The sequence below is a fragment of the Maylandia zebra genome, linkage group LG4 (genome assembly GCF_041146795.1).
Source record: "Maylandia zebra isolate NMK-2024a linkage group LG4, Mzebra_GT3a, whole genome shotgun sequence".
Lineage (NCBI taxonomy): Eukaryota > Metazoa > Chordata > Actinopteri > Cichliformes > Cichlidae > Maylandia > Maylandia zebra.
Window position 1 is genome coordinate 3,917,426 of NC_135170.1, and position 13,385 is coordinate 3,930,810.

Consider the following 13,385-nt stretch of genomic DNA (forward strand, 5'->3'; position numbering starts at 1 on the left):
ATCCAGCAGGATAAACTATTTCACAAAGCTCAGGTCATCGCAAACTGGTTTCCTGAGCATGACAGTGAGTTCACTGCACTCAATATCAATCCAGTCGAGCACCTTTAGGATGTGGAGGAATGGGAGACTAGCATCATGGACGTGCAGCTGACAAACCCATCGTGTCACATGGGCCAAAGTGTCTGAGGCTTGTTTCCTGCACCTTGTTGAATCTGAAGAAGTAGAGATGTTCTGGAGACAAAAGGGGGCCGAGTGTATATCACCAACTCACAACGGTTGCCTCGAGGCACTTTTACAAAGGAAAAACGCTACAATAAGAGAGAAAACTCTAACAATCAGAAGCACTTGGATACAGTGGAAAGAAAGAACTCCCTTTTAACAGGAAGAGACCTCCAGCAGAACCAGGATCACAGTCACAGTGCCACAATCAAACATATGAGCCAGTAGGTTTACAATGTGCAGTGGCGGCGCTGCTGTTTTCTTATAAAAAATAGATAATGCAGGAAGCACATTTATATTTCTTTAACCTATTCCATGCATAAAATAATTTGAGACGCTGATCAAATCAGTAGTCCGGATTTATTCATTTAAGAAGTGTTGATGCAATACGTGTAGCAGAGAAAAACAGCTTTCAAAGAATCTACAGAAGAATTCTGCAACAGCACAGACAGCTGTAGAAACATAGCTTAAACATTAGAAGCTAGAAAAGCTAATGTATTTGTGAGTAATGGGAAAAGAAATAAAACAAATATACATTTCCAGATAATCGTTTTCTTTAAATATTCGTTTTTAAACAGACACTTGACATTTGTTTGTTTTATTTCACAATGTGAATTTGGAAACAAATGAAATGTCACTTGGAATGTTTTTGCACGACAGAGTCAGATTTGACCTTTCATGGCTACAAATTACAGTATTAATGTACAGCAAAAGACACATGACACAGGAAGTTGGATCCATGTACTGCTGCTTTTTGTTTTGCTGAGTCACTGACAGATCTGTAAGGCTGACGCGGCTTCTAGTTGCAGAGTATGCATAGTTCCCCCCAGCTGAGATATTTCAATGGAGAACTCTTTTCAGTGCAGTTAAACTGGTCTCCCTTTGGTGTGATTTGATTGCTCAGATGCGAACAGCATAATTAGCACCAAGATGCAGACCATAATTCTTTAGAAGCTCCAGGAGTGCAAACTTCAGCTAAATGCTTGTTATTCTGACACCGGGGCAAATCACACAAACTGCAGCTGCTTCTGGCAGCTTGAGAATAAAGCAACAAACACTCTCTGGAGTTCAGGGTTTTTATACGGGGCACTCACAAGACCGTTCTGAATGAACAGTGGACGACAGAGATGCAGTCCAAAATTTTACATTTTGGGTGGACACTTTTCTTTGGTAAATATCATTAGATTTTAAGTCGAAGGGCTCTGCACATTTGATTTGTAGTAAACCCTCTAAGTAAAGAAATACATCATAGCTCCACAGAACATTTGCAGGCATGAAGTGTGCAGGAGCCGCCCGAGTGGTGCACTGCGAAGCTCGATTAAATCCTCAGTCAGCGATGTTGAGCTTAAAGAGTTTCCTGTGTCACAAAAGTTGCTCTCTTTCTACTAAATCACCATGGTAACTTATGCTGAACACAGCCCGGTGCTTTGGTTTAGAAAGATCCTGAAGTAAAACATTTTCTCTGGATCCGTTCTTTACAGCGTGTTTTAAGTACCTGCATGATTGTTAAGCCAGACTTTATTAAACTGACTGAATGAAGGCCAGCTGTAAAGTTACAGAAGTGCAAACTGCAAAAAAATGAACAAATGTTTTTATACTTCATTCAAATCTGCTGCCTAATCTTATGCACGTAGCTGGATTTGCAGCTACGACAGGAGGAAGCTGAGAACCAGCGTCGAGGTTCCTGTTATCTCCAACTGGGCTTTTAGGTTTTGTCAAGCCAGCGAACACAAACAACGGCTAGCTGTGTTGAAGCCTCTGATACCCGCTGCTTCCTATACGTGTAAGGTTCTGTTGTAGTTAAACCGCACATCTAATGTGTGTTTTAGTTGCTGTTTAGAAACAGGAGCCACAAAGGGTTTTTTCGAGGACCTCTCAGCATACGTCACCAGATTGGAAGTATTTTTTTGGCTTTTCTCTCAGAAAAACTTAAGTACATAAGTGTTGCTGTATTGTCAAAAACAAAATAAAAAATATATATATTGTTCACGTTTATCTGTATTCACTCCTGATCACTGAGAACTACCTTGTGAGCGCCCCCTGCTGTGACCTTTTCTGAATTGCACCTCATTTCTGTCTGTCTTAACTTCTGAGCAGGAAGTGGAATGGCCCCCACAGAACACGCTCAAGCCCATAACACAACTTTATCTATTTAATATGCACTGACCCTGCAACACAGGCGCAATAATCTGAGCCAAAGTTCTCCTGAGGTTTGTCACGGTTCACGTGGATTATTCGTTAACGTGGAAAGAAATGTGAACATGACCTACTTTGAAATAACTTGTGATACCTGATCAGACATGTGAGGGTTAATTAAAAAACGCATAACAGAGGTAGAAAATCAGCAGGGTTATTATCATGATAGCCTGTTATGACTAAAATAAAGGAATTACTAAAGAGCAGCTGTTGTTAATAAACCTGCAGGTTTATTGTTTTGACTAATCAAGCAAAACGTTGCAGTAGTTCTAACGGATGTTACTTTGGCTAGCTATTTATTTAAAAACCAAAATGACAAACTCAACAATGAATCGATTCTTCTGACGGGCAGCTACTGCTCTGCTCGATAATCTTCAGTAAACCGACATACATTTAAATGAAAACAGTGAAATGTTTTTAGGGTCTCTGCATTGACCGTCACAGGGACGTAAAAGGGAAAAACCTTTCGCCACATTTTCCATTTTAGGATCATTTTTAAACCATGTTGGCAACAAAAATCAGCTCATAAGTCAGCAACACTGTTAACGTGTGAGCTGCATTGAATCCCTCGTCTGTCTATTAAGTGCTTTGTGTCAGCCATTCCTAATATAATCTCAAAATGTAATTTAACATCGAATGTTTTTGCTTTTAAAAGCCCTCCTCCCCTTCTGTCGCCGTCTGGCCTGTGATGATTTCTGCTTTTTCAGGTCACAGTCAAACGCTCCATGATCCAAACTGTAACTCTGTTCCTTCTTCCTGCCGTTCTGTTTTAAGCTGTAGGAATCCACACACTCTTCCACTGCACAGCGCTTCTCCACATTTCTTCCAGGAATGACAGACGGCACAGAGTCCAGTCTAGCTCCCCGTCTTTCCCTTCCTGGTCCTCACACAGGCGCAGGGTTTTTAGCGGACTAGTGCAGGTGTACTGGAGGTACTGGCAGCCCTGCAGCAGGAAATCAGAAACAGTGAAGTGAGTGTAGGCGATTATATGAGGCAGGCCTAATTTGGGAGAAGGAAGTCAATCCTACACTCAGGAGCTCAGTTTAATGCAAAATGAGTTAGCTAAAAGAGTTAGCCTCACCTCAGCACTGCCCCAGTACCAGATGGCCTTGATGACACTGTGATTAGCCAGAGCCACAGTCAGCTGGTCTCGACTTCCTGTAATAACGTTTACCAGACCTGCTGGCAAGTCCGAGGACTGGAGCACCTGAGAAAGAGGAGAAGGAAAAGGTGCAATAAAGATAACAACCGGTTTTTATGATTCACGGTGCTTTTTAATGCAGGTCAAGCTGAGGAAACCGAAGACTTGCTTCAACTCTGCAGTCAAGTTTTCATCTTAAATGAAAACAGATCTGCACACAAGTTCACACTGACAGCCTCGTGATCGACTGCAGCTTAAGCTGCGCTGACCAAGCACTTTTAATGCTGACCAACTTAGAAAAACTGACTAGGCTAGAAACAGGCCCGCAACATTAAGGTACAATTTAAGACTTTCAAACTCTCCATTAGGAAGCATTATCTAACCAACAGTCCACTCACCTACGTCTTTTTCTTTCTTTTTTTTTGCTTAGGCTGTACAAAAACATTTAGGCACCATGTCTTACAATAGCAGGCCAACCAAACATCTGGGGGAACCCAGAATAGATGCAACACTGAAAGGATCTGGAACTGCACATAACTAAAACAATCATGACACTATAAGCAGACTTTTCTAAAACCTTTGCACATTATTTCCATTTGAGTAAACAGCTGTTCTTTCCAAGGTTTGACCTGATTAAAAACATCTTCAGAGCTTCTTTGCAACACGTAAAGCAAAACACGTGCACGCATGTTAGACGTGACCTGACAAGGTCAGCCGCACAGAGCTGTGCAGATTTAGGGATTACCCTCAAACAGCTAGGTGCAGACATGTAACACTCATCCGGTGATGATTTATTTCAGTTCAATTCATTTCATGTGTTCAACGCATGAAGACTCCTTTATCCTCGGCTCACATCCCTTATGCCTGCACAGCCTGTCCTCAAATTATTATTAAGAGGCTAACACTTAGACAGATCACTATTTACCATCACACCAACAGCCACTTTAGAGTCACATGTTAGCTGAGCCACAAGCTCAGCTTCATGGTTGTTAGTATGCTCGTTGTCGTGACCGGTGATCAATGGCTACGAGGACTGTTCACAGAGCTGGTGAACGGCTGTAATCACAGCGCAGAATGACATACTGAGAGACTCTTCGTGTAATTGGTCTCTTTGGCTACGTTCACACTGCAGGCAAAAGCGCATCAAATCCGATCTTTTTGACCCTATGCGACCCATATCCGATCATGGTATGACAGTGTGAACGGCACAAATCCGATATTTTCAAATCCGACCTGGGTCACTTTCGTATGTGGTCCTGAATCCGATACATATCCGATGTTTCAGAAAGCGACTGCTGTTTGATGGTCAAGTCGCATTAAATCCGTCTTTTACGTCACCGACACAAGACTGACGCCAATTATCAGCACCGGAGAAGCGCCCGATAAGACATCGCGAACGCTTCCTGGCCACCCGGTGAAACTGCTGGGAAGACAACGTTGGAGAAACGTGAACATTTTATTTGTACTGTATAATCTGTAGATTCTGACAGAAATCTGCAGCTATCCTTTGAAGCAGCGCTCCTCTAAAACAGCAATAAGGATCATTATTAGGTTATTTACATTATTATGTAAATAACAAAATAACTTAAAGCAAAAATTGGGAAACGTGAAGTCCGAAGTCTTTATATTAAGGCCATCAGTCAAACAATAGTTTGTTCTGGGACTAAACTGAGCGCGTTGTGTGTGACATCTTCTTTTGCACATGCGGCCGCTTTGAGCGTTCACACTAGAGCTCGTTTGCTGTCACATTTTATCTGTAGTGTGAACGAGCAGACAAAAAATTCGGATTTGATCAAAAAATCGGAATTGAGCATCAAGACCTGCAGTGTGAACGTAGCCTATGACTCCCTGCCCAGGACGTGCACCTCGAGTGTAAACAGAGTGCAGAGTCCTGAGCAATGTGAGCAAACTGCTGCAGTAAACGAGAAACGCCAGCAAACGTGGCGGTGGACACAAAATGGACAAAAGCCTTTATTACTATTTTTGCTTAACGGCGCTTCTTATCACGTCTGACTGGCGTTTCTGCGCGTGCATGATTATGTCATGCTGACGACTGAATTTAAAGTTAATCGACATGCTCACACAGGTGCCCGCGCATGTTTAAAATGGCTGCAGGGTGGCGAGCCTTTCCTCTAGAATGACAGCAGCTCTGCTTCTGACCCACACAGTGTACTGACATTCATACAAACCTGGGCAGACTTTTCTTTTTGTGTAGACTTTTCTATTCACTTGTACAATCACTAGTTTGACCCCCAAGTTAAGACGATATTCAGGTCAGCTGCCTCTGAATAACAAAGACGTATTGCTTCAGTTCGTGTTACTTTTGTTCCACCGTGTTTGACTTTGTGTTCCGACTGAAACATGCAACTTCTTTCTAAAGGTTCCCTGCCACTTGCCACGCAGCACATTTATACACTTACCTTAATGAATGCCAAGACAGGCAGTGGATACTTTTGACTGGGGACCATAATAACAGCATTGCCTGTGGCAATAGTTGCCCCAAGCACGGTTACCATGGAGAGGAGGGGATTGTAGTCAGGTAGGACGACCCCCATGACTCCCAGGGCTTCAGGGATGGAGAGAGCGGAGCCAGAGTTTGGCATGGGCTGAAGGAGAGGGAAACAACGAGCGATCAGACGGCCTCAGCTGATACTTTTCTATCATGTTTCAGCATCTTTAGCAGCTTTGAGTAACATGAAAGGTCTCACCAGCGCTCCTCCCTGGACTTTGTCACAGTAAGCGGCCCAAACGCTGAGCCTGGTAATGCTGAGCTCCACCTCCTTCTCAGCCTCGTCCACTGACAGGCCGGTCTGTGTGTTGATTGCTGCAGCTATGTCCCGCCTCTTCGCCTCAAGGCCCTTGGCCAGAGAGTAGAGTGACTGGGCACGTGCAGACGGGCTCTTTTTCATCCAGCTGTAAGAGACAAAGGCATTCAAAGAAATACAACAATAATAATATAAATAAAACAAAAGCCTGATGCCATTTGTTGGGATTTATGTGTCCGTCAGGTTAAGCTTCATTACGTGGATAAAATCTATCAACTGTTAAAGACTGCCGATGAGTAATGGCCACACGTCTCTGCACTTTGTCTTCTTATCTGTTCCCACAGTCAAGTTGTACATTGACTGATGGCAAACGCACACAGCCCGGCCCTACAGTAACCAGCTGATAAGAGCAGATTAAGAACACAATGTTCTACATGGAAGGCTCAGAGGACTCATCTACATGTTGTGTATATGGAGTAAAATGTAACAAACAACATTAAAGTGGATCTACGCTGCTCAGTTCACTCTCCAGATTTCTGCTTTGTGACTCTACTCGTCGAACAGCCTCGTCTGACTCCAAGTTAAAAATATTAACATTTCTTTAGTGGCTCTGTCGTAGACGCAGAACTTCATTTTAAATCCTTCAAGGTCTTAAATAATCACATCTTAAAATCCTCATATTACCGTAGTATACCAACAAAGCACTCTGCTCTCAGACCGGCAGTGTCTCAATGCACAATCAGCTTTCAGCCCTTCTGTGGAAGCAGGTGCAGGTGTGGGAGCTGAACCCCGTCTCCACTTTAAGAAAAGACTTGAAAGAACCTGTGAAACCATCCAGAAATACTACAGGGATGATTTGTACCTACGTCATTACTTGATGGCTTTTCCACTAATATAGTGACTACATCTTGGAAAATCTGTGCAGTTTCATAAACTCTCAACAGCATCTGTTGTGCGAGTACACAAACCTCAGTTGTGTTTGTGGTTTTTTTGAATGACCTGTACGTGTTTGTGAACACGTACAGGTAGTTTGCGCTCTCACCCTGGCTGGACTTTGACAGCAGCCTCCACAGCATTGCGAACGTCCTTCCGGCCCCCGTCTGGGCAGTAGGCCAACAGACCACCACTACCACCTGATGGCTGCACAGCCACACTGCAGCCAGACACTGACTTACATGCTTTACCAGCAACAAACTGCAGGTGGGACTGAGGGGCTCTAGAAAAACGAAAGAAAATGTAATGATGCGATTAGTGCTGTGCAACACATTTTTCCTGCAACATTTACCAGCTATAATGCTTCACAAACATACCTGGCAGGGTCCGACTCAGCAGGAATGATAGGTGGGGACGTTTCTGTTCCGAACTGCGTGTAGTCCATGGAGACGGGAGAGGAGCGAGGAAGAGGGGGGGAGGAAGAGGAGGGGCGTAGAAACTGGTACAGACCCTGACAGGATAAAGAGGGGATATAACTATCGAGTGATTTATGTGGGCGTGTTTAGTAGGGATGTTTTGCACTGCAGGAGCTGGTGTCTACGGAGCTGGAGACCAATAAGAACCTCATATCTAAAGACCGAGGTTATTAGTGCTGCGGGGCTATATGAGCCTAACAGAAAACACTAAACTAAGGACGGTGAGACGACACCCAGGGGACGTTGAATTCAAACATTGAACTACAGCAGCATGTGCAAGCAGTGTTACTGATCCAGGCTCTGTCGGCCTGTCAAAACAACAAACCTCCTGTCCTCCATCGGTGCAGGTCCCGCTGTCTTTGTGACCGGAGACGGGCAGACAGGGGTCACAGATGGAGTGGGAATTCACCCACACAGAGCCAACTGACAACCTGGCAGGACACGAAGAAGAAATATTCATTTTAAAGGAAATAAATATGAATGTTAGTACTAAATGGACGGTCACGAGATGTGAAGCCGACCATGAAAGTCAATGTATTCGCTTTACACCGAGCACAGGTGGTTGTGACGAAACGACTGTATATGAAAGTAAAAAGAAAAGTCAACAAAGAAACGAAGAGAAGGAGAAAGAGGAAACAGACAGCAGAACAGAAGGACAGAGAGCAGAGAATGCAGATGCACCTCTGAGCTGTCTCCAGAGCGAGGGTGAGGTCTTCGGTCCAGATGGATGCTGCCTGACCGTGAGGACTGTGGTTCCCTGCACAGGGCAGAAAATGTTACTCCGGCGCCTTGTTCGACACAGGCCCAGGTCTCTGATTACGATGCAAATGCAACCCTTTAAAAAACCCTCAAACCTTATTCACGTTGGTGTCTTATAGGAGACGTTTTCACATGAAGCTTCTTACCAAGAGTCACGGCTTCTGTGTTGCTTCTGAAGGTCATGAGGGGCAGCAGTGGTCCGGGACAGGGGTTGAGCACACATGGTGAGGAGGGGGCCACCCCACAGAGCACAGTGGAAGGATACTGGGCACCTGACGTGGGATCAGCACAGGACTGAACCAACTGAGGAGAGATCATTTAAAACTGCTAGTTATGGGCAGTAAACTCAGAGGAAATGAAGACAAAGTGGTGCACACCATCAGCAGACGAGTCTAAGGGAACCTTCAAGTTCGTTGAAACTTTTCCTGGCATTAACATTTTTAAACCCTGATGTCTCAAAGTCTTCTTACTAACCGTGGCTCCCAGCTGCTGAGCCTCCTGCACAGCAGCATCCACCCGTTCCCTGTCTGCCTCACTGGGCAGGGTCACACATTTCATCTTGGCCATTCGCAACCGGAGATGGGCAACAACACTGTCCACCACACTCTCCTGCACACACAACACCCAGAAGACCTGCAGGCAGAGGGGAGTCCCGTCAAACAGGCTCAGGGATGCGTCGCTGGAATAGGAGTTACCTCGTCGCTCTATGAGCGTACCTCTTTCTTCTTCCTGAAGGCGGCCTCCATCACCTCATCCACGGCACTGTTAATGTCTGCCGACTCAAAGATGATGAAGGGACAGGTGGAGCCTACGCACGGTGACACCGCCACAGGAACTCCCATCCCTGCTGTGGCCTTACACAGCATCACTCCGTCCTCGAAGAGCAGGGAAACATTTTCTTACACACAGCTCAACCATTTGGACTCCATTTCACTCACTCTCACAAAAACACACACAGTCGTGTTTTCATATCTTAGTGGGGACGTCTAATTGACAATGCTTTCCCTAACCCTAATCATCAAAAAGCAATGCCTAATCCAAACCTCGCCTAAGCCTAACAGTAACCCTGACACCAAAACCACATTAAGAGTCTCAAAAATGCCCTCAAACTCGAAGGGGCAGGCATTTTGTCCCCATAAGGCAGGGGTGTCCAACTCCAGGCCTCGAGGGCCGGTGTCCTGCAGGGTTTAGATCTCACCCTGGGTCAACACACCTGAATCACATGATGAGTTCATTATCAGGCCTCTGGAGAACTTCAGGACATGTTGAGGAGGTCATTTATCCATTTAAATCAGCTGTGTTGGCTCAAGGACACATCTGAAACCTGCAGGACACCTGCAGCTCCGTACCCCTGCCATAAGGGCTGTTGGTCCCAGTATAGTAACATTCCCATTTCTGGTCCCCACAAAGACATGCAAACATGGCACACAAACACACCTCCTTGTTGCCGCAGTAGTTGACGTAACTGATGCTGTGGTTCTGGGCCACTTTGACACCCAGTGTTATGTCACTTCCTGTTAGCACATTAAGAGCCCCAGCAGGAAGTCCTGCTCCTGTAAAAAGCTGAGCCAGTAGTAGTACTGGGGGGGCCGTGCTCTGACCGGGGACAACCACCACAGAGTTGCCTAGAAGGAAGAAGCATTCATTTATACCTCACAGCTCCTCTGACACCACAAATAAAGATAGAAAACCTAAACGATTAAGATGATAACAAATTACAAAAAGAGATAACTGGCTTCTCTCTCATGACTAATCTTAAGCTACACATCTTTGGCCTTTGGATGAATTTTCTGGTATTTAATAAATTTATTAATCAACTAAAGCATGAATCGATGAATATAACCACAGGCTGCAGGGCTCTTTGGTGGTGGTTGATGTTTTTCCCATATCAAAGATCTGGATACATTTGATAGTAATTAAGATCTAACAGCGGACCACAAAAACCAATTCTGAAAAAGTTGGGACACTGCAGGAAAGTAAATAAGAACCAAATGAAGCTCTTATAAAATAGTATTTCATCCCAAATGTTTAAACTGAGACATTTCAGTATTTCACTTTTAAACTCAGGTATTAAGACGATTTTGAAATGTTCAGATTTGATGTTAGAGTCAGATTAGGGTTCAGCTACAAACATCAGTGTGTGTTTTACCCATAGCCAGTGCTGGCAGGACTTTGAGCAGAAGAGAATAGAGAGGACAGTCTTTCGAGGTCACCACTGCCACCACACCTGGAAGATAAAAAATAAGAAAAATTACGAAACACCACAATAAAAAGACTGAGAGCATTTTGTAAAGATAGCTGAATTCACTTACCCAGAGGTGTCCAGTCAGTGAGGAGTGTGTCTCTGAGCTGCGCCCAGCTGCTGTAGAACTGCAGCAGCCTGACCAGGGCGGCAGTGGCGCAGGAGGCCTCACAGAGCTCACACAACTCTGAGAGACACTGGCCGTGCTGCCCGAGGACACTCACCAACCTGTTAGAGGACAGAAATTCATCTTTATGTTAAACTGGTGGCTCAAAAACAAAGCAGCGAGGTGTGTGAAGGTGTGTTTGTTGGACCTGAGGAGCACTTTGGCCCTTTGGTTGCAGCTCAGGCTGCTCCAGGACTTGAAACCGTTAACAGCAGAGGAGGCACACTGGGAAATATCAGCTCCTTCAGCGCATGCTGTGCTGCATACAATACTTCCTGGAGAGCAGGCAGGCAAAACACTGAGACCATCATTATCATTAGGATGTTTGTAAAAAGTCTGAAACACTGACTTGTAATGAAGAGGTTTTAACTTCTGTGTAACTGTGTGCTTGGGCTGCTCTCACCTTTAGAATCAGCCAGGGAGCAGCTCCGCCCGTCTGCTGAACAGACAAATTTACCGTCAATGAAGAGACCCAGAGAACGGGAACGATGCTCCAGCCAGGCCTGATGAAGAAGAGAGGGAACAGGGGAAGGATCAGCTCCAGAACAGAGAGACCAACACTCCCACACAGATTCAGTTTTGTTAAAAGGTTACTGCAGATTTATGAAAATCCTTGAATTAAAATAAAAAAGTCTTGCTTCCCTTTTATCAAACCGTGCCTGTATGAGTACAGAGGATGAGGATGCCGAACATCTCAGACAAGCTGTTATCTGGAGTCTTACAGGTAAAGGAGGCCCTTCTAATGTTTTTGCAAATCTAAGCATTTGCATATAAGAGATGTGCATTATTTTGAAAATAAGAAAAGAAAACTACAGTCTATCGTGCTCTCAACATTTTAAATCCACAACATGTTAACATCGTCATTAGCACACTCGTGAAATTATGGCCTGCAGATGAGCAGCACCCAAAACCAAAAAAACCTTTTTACTGGTTGAAGAGACCAATATACATGGCAGTGACTGATAAAGGCGGGTAGGCAAAGTGAAGAGTGTCAGCTATTTACAGACTGAAGACCAAAGTACAGAGCTCAACTCTCTGCAAAGCACCAACGGCAATTTTTAGCAGTGTGTATTAACTGAGCCGTGGTGCTGGTACTATGGTCTCTCATGCGCTACATGATGTGGGCTGTCAAATGACAGCATGCTAGTGGTTTGAGTGCTTCTCCAGTAATTTAGCACTCTTTGTAAACCTTCAATGTCCTGACAGCCACAAAAACCTTTACACAGCTGTTTTTACACAGCTGTTTTTACACAGCTGTTTTTACACAGCTGTTTTTACACAGCTGTTTTTACACAGCTGTTTTTACACAGCTGTTTTTACACAGCTGTTTGCAGATTAGCAATCATAGACTGTACACAGAAGATGGGAGTAGCCAGCTGATTTTACTTAGTTTTAGCAGGCCTGGCACCATGAACGAGGGGTAAACCTTTATTGAGAGATCCCATCTTCTACATTTGGTATTTGGCAGAAGCTCCTGTTAAACTCTTTTCAAGTTCAGGTAAAAAGAGGAAACCCCTACAATGTTTTTCACGGACTACGGTGGGATACGGACATAAAAAAACAATCTACATGAACAGTAATCCCTCGACACATTATAATGTAATTATGTGTCTAGTTCTGTCACATGTTTGTCTTGTGAGGTACACTGGGCTAACGGTTAAGCAACTTCACGAGTCCAATAACTTATATATAGGTATCCGCTAACTCCGCAGCACAGCGTGCTGTGAGTAAGTTTAGTTTCAAAGCAGTCTCCGAATATGAATCTGAACGTAACCTGTACCTGTGCAGTAGCAGTGCTAGAAGTTGCTGCTGGCCCGTACTCCATGCTTTGGAAAATCTCGTACACTGTCTTGGTGCTGCTAACAGCCATAATAAGAAGAAACCACTGTGGGAGCAAATCTCGCCGTCGCTGTGCGTGGTCGTTCTTGGATGGAGTTAGGAAGAATACGAAGAGAGAAAGCTGGCAGAAGGGGAACTCGAGCGTCACTCCGACTCTGAAAGAAACGTGCTAGCTTCCCTGAGCTGCCAGAAACGCGCAGGTCGATACGTGAGAGCGAGAGGATTCACTCCTCCCGACTTCCGCTATTGTGTGCGCTAAGTTCACCAGAACACAGATAGACCGTACTAGGATGTATGGACACTGAGAAAATGAAAATAACCTTTTTTTTTTAACTTCGTAAAGCACAATCAATCCAGTTTTTAGTTTTAGTTTTTTCAAACTCATACAAATTATTGTAATAAAACGTGTGACATAATTTCAAAATAAAGCCTAATTTCCGGTGTTTGTGCCAAAAACTGATTTTTGGTATTTGCCAAAACTGATATATAACTTGTTGGTTTATAATATGTGAAACATATGTCAAATGTATCCGCCATGACTGATATCAAGTCATCTTGAGCCACAAACAACATTATTGTAACAAGGCAGAAGCTGCAATCAGTTTTTGGCAGTGACTTTTATATATCCTTTATTTATCCAGTTAAGAAA

General features: G+C 44.2%; 1 protein-coding gene across 1 annotated transcript; it reads right to left on the reverse strand.

Annotated features, from left to right (window-relative positions):
• Nucleotides 1-560: 560 nt before the first annotated feature.
• On the reverse strand, nt 561-12,973 carry aldh16a1 (aldehyde dehydrogenase 16 family, member A1). Its single transcript, XM_004576105.6, has 17 exons — nt 12,678-12,973; nt 11,301-11,400; nt 11,046-11,172; nt 10,802-10,959; nt 10,639-10,716; nt 9,927-10,114; nt 9,206-9,364; nt 8,964-9,122; nt 8,636-8,792; nt 8,412-8,487; nt 8,056-8,161; nt 7,632-7,765; nt 7,364-7,537; nt 6,265-6,469; nt 5,977-6,162; nt 3,497-3,622; nt 561-3,358 (listed from the first exon to the last, which is right to left on the reverse strand). The coding sequence occupies exons 1-17, from the start codon at nt 12,765-12,767 to the stop codon at nt 3,185-3,187; spliced, it is 2,397 nt and encodes a 798-aa protein (XP_004576162.1). The 5' UTR covers nt 12,768-12,973; the 3' UTR covers nt 561-3,184.
• Between the last annotated feature and the right edge of the window lie 412 nt (nt 12,974-13,385).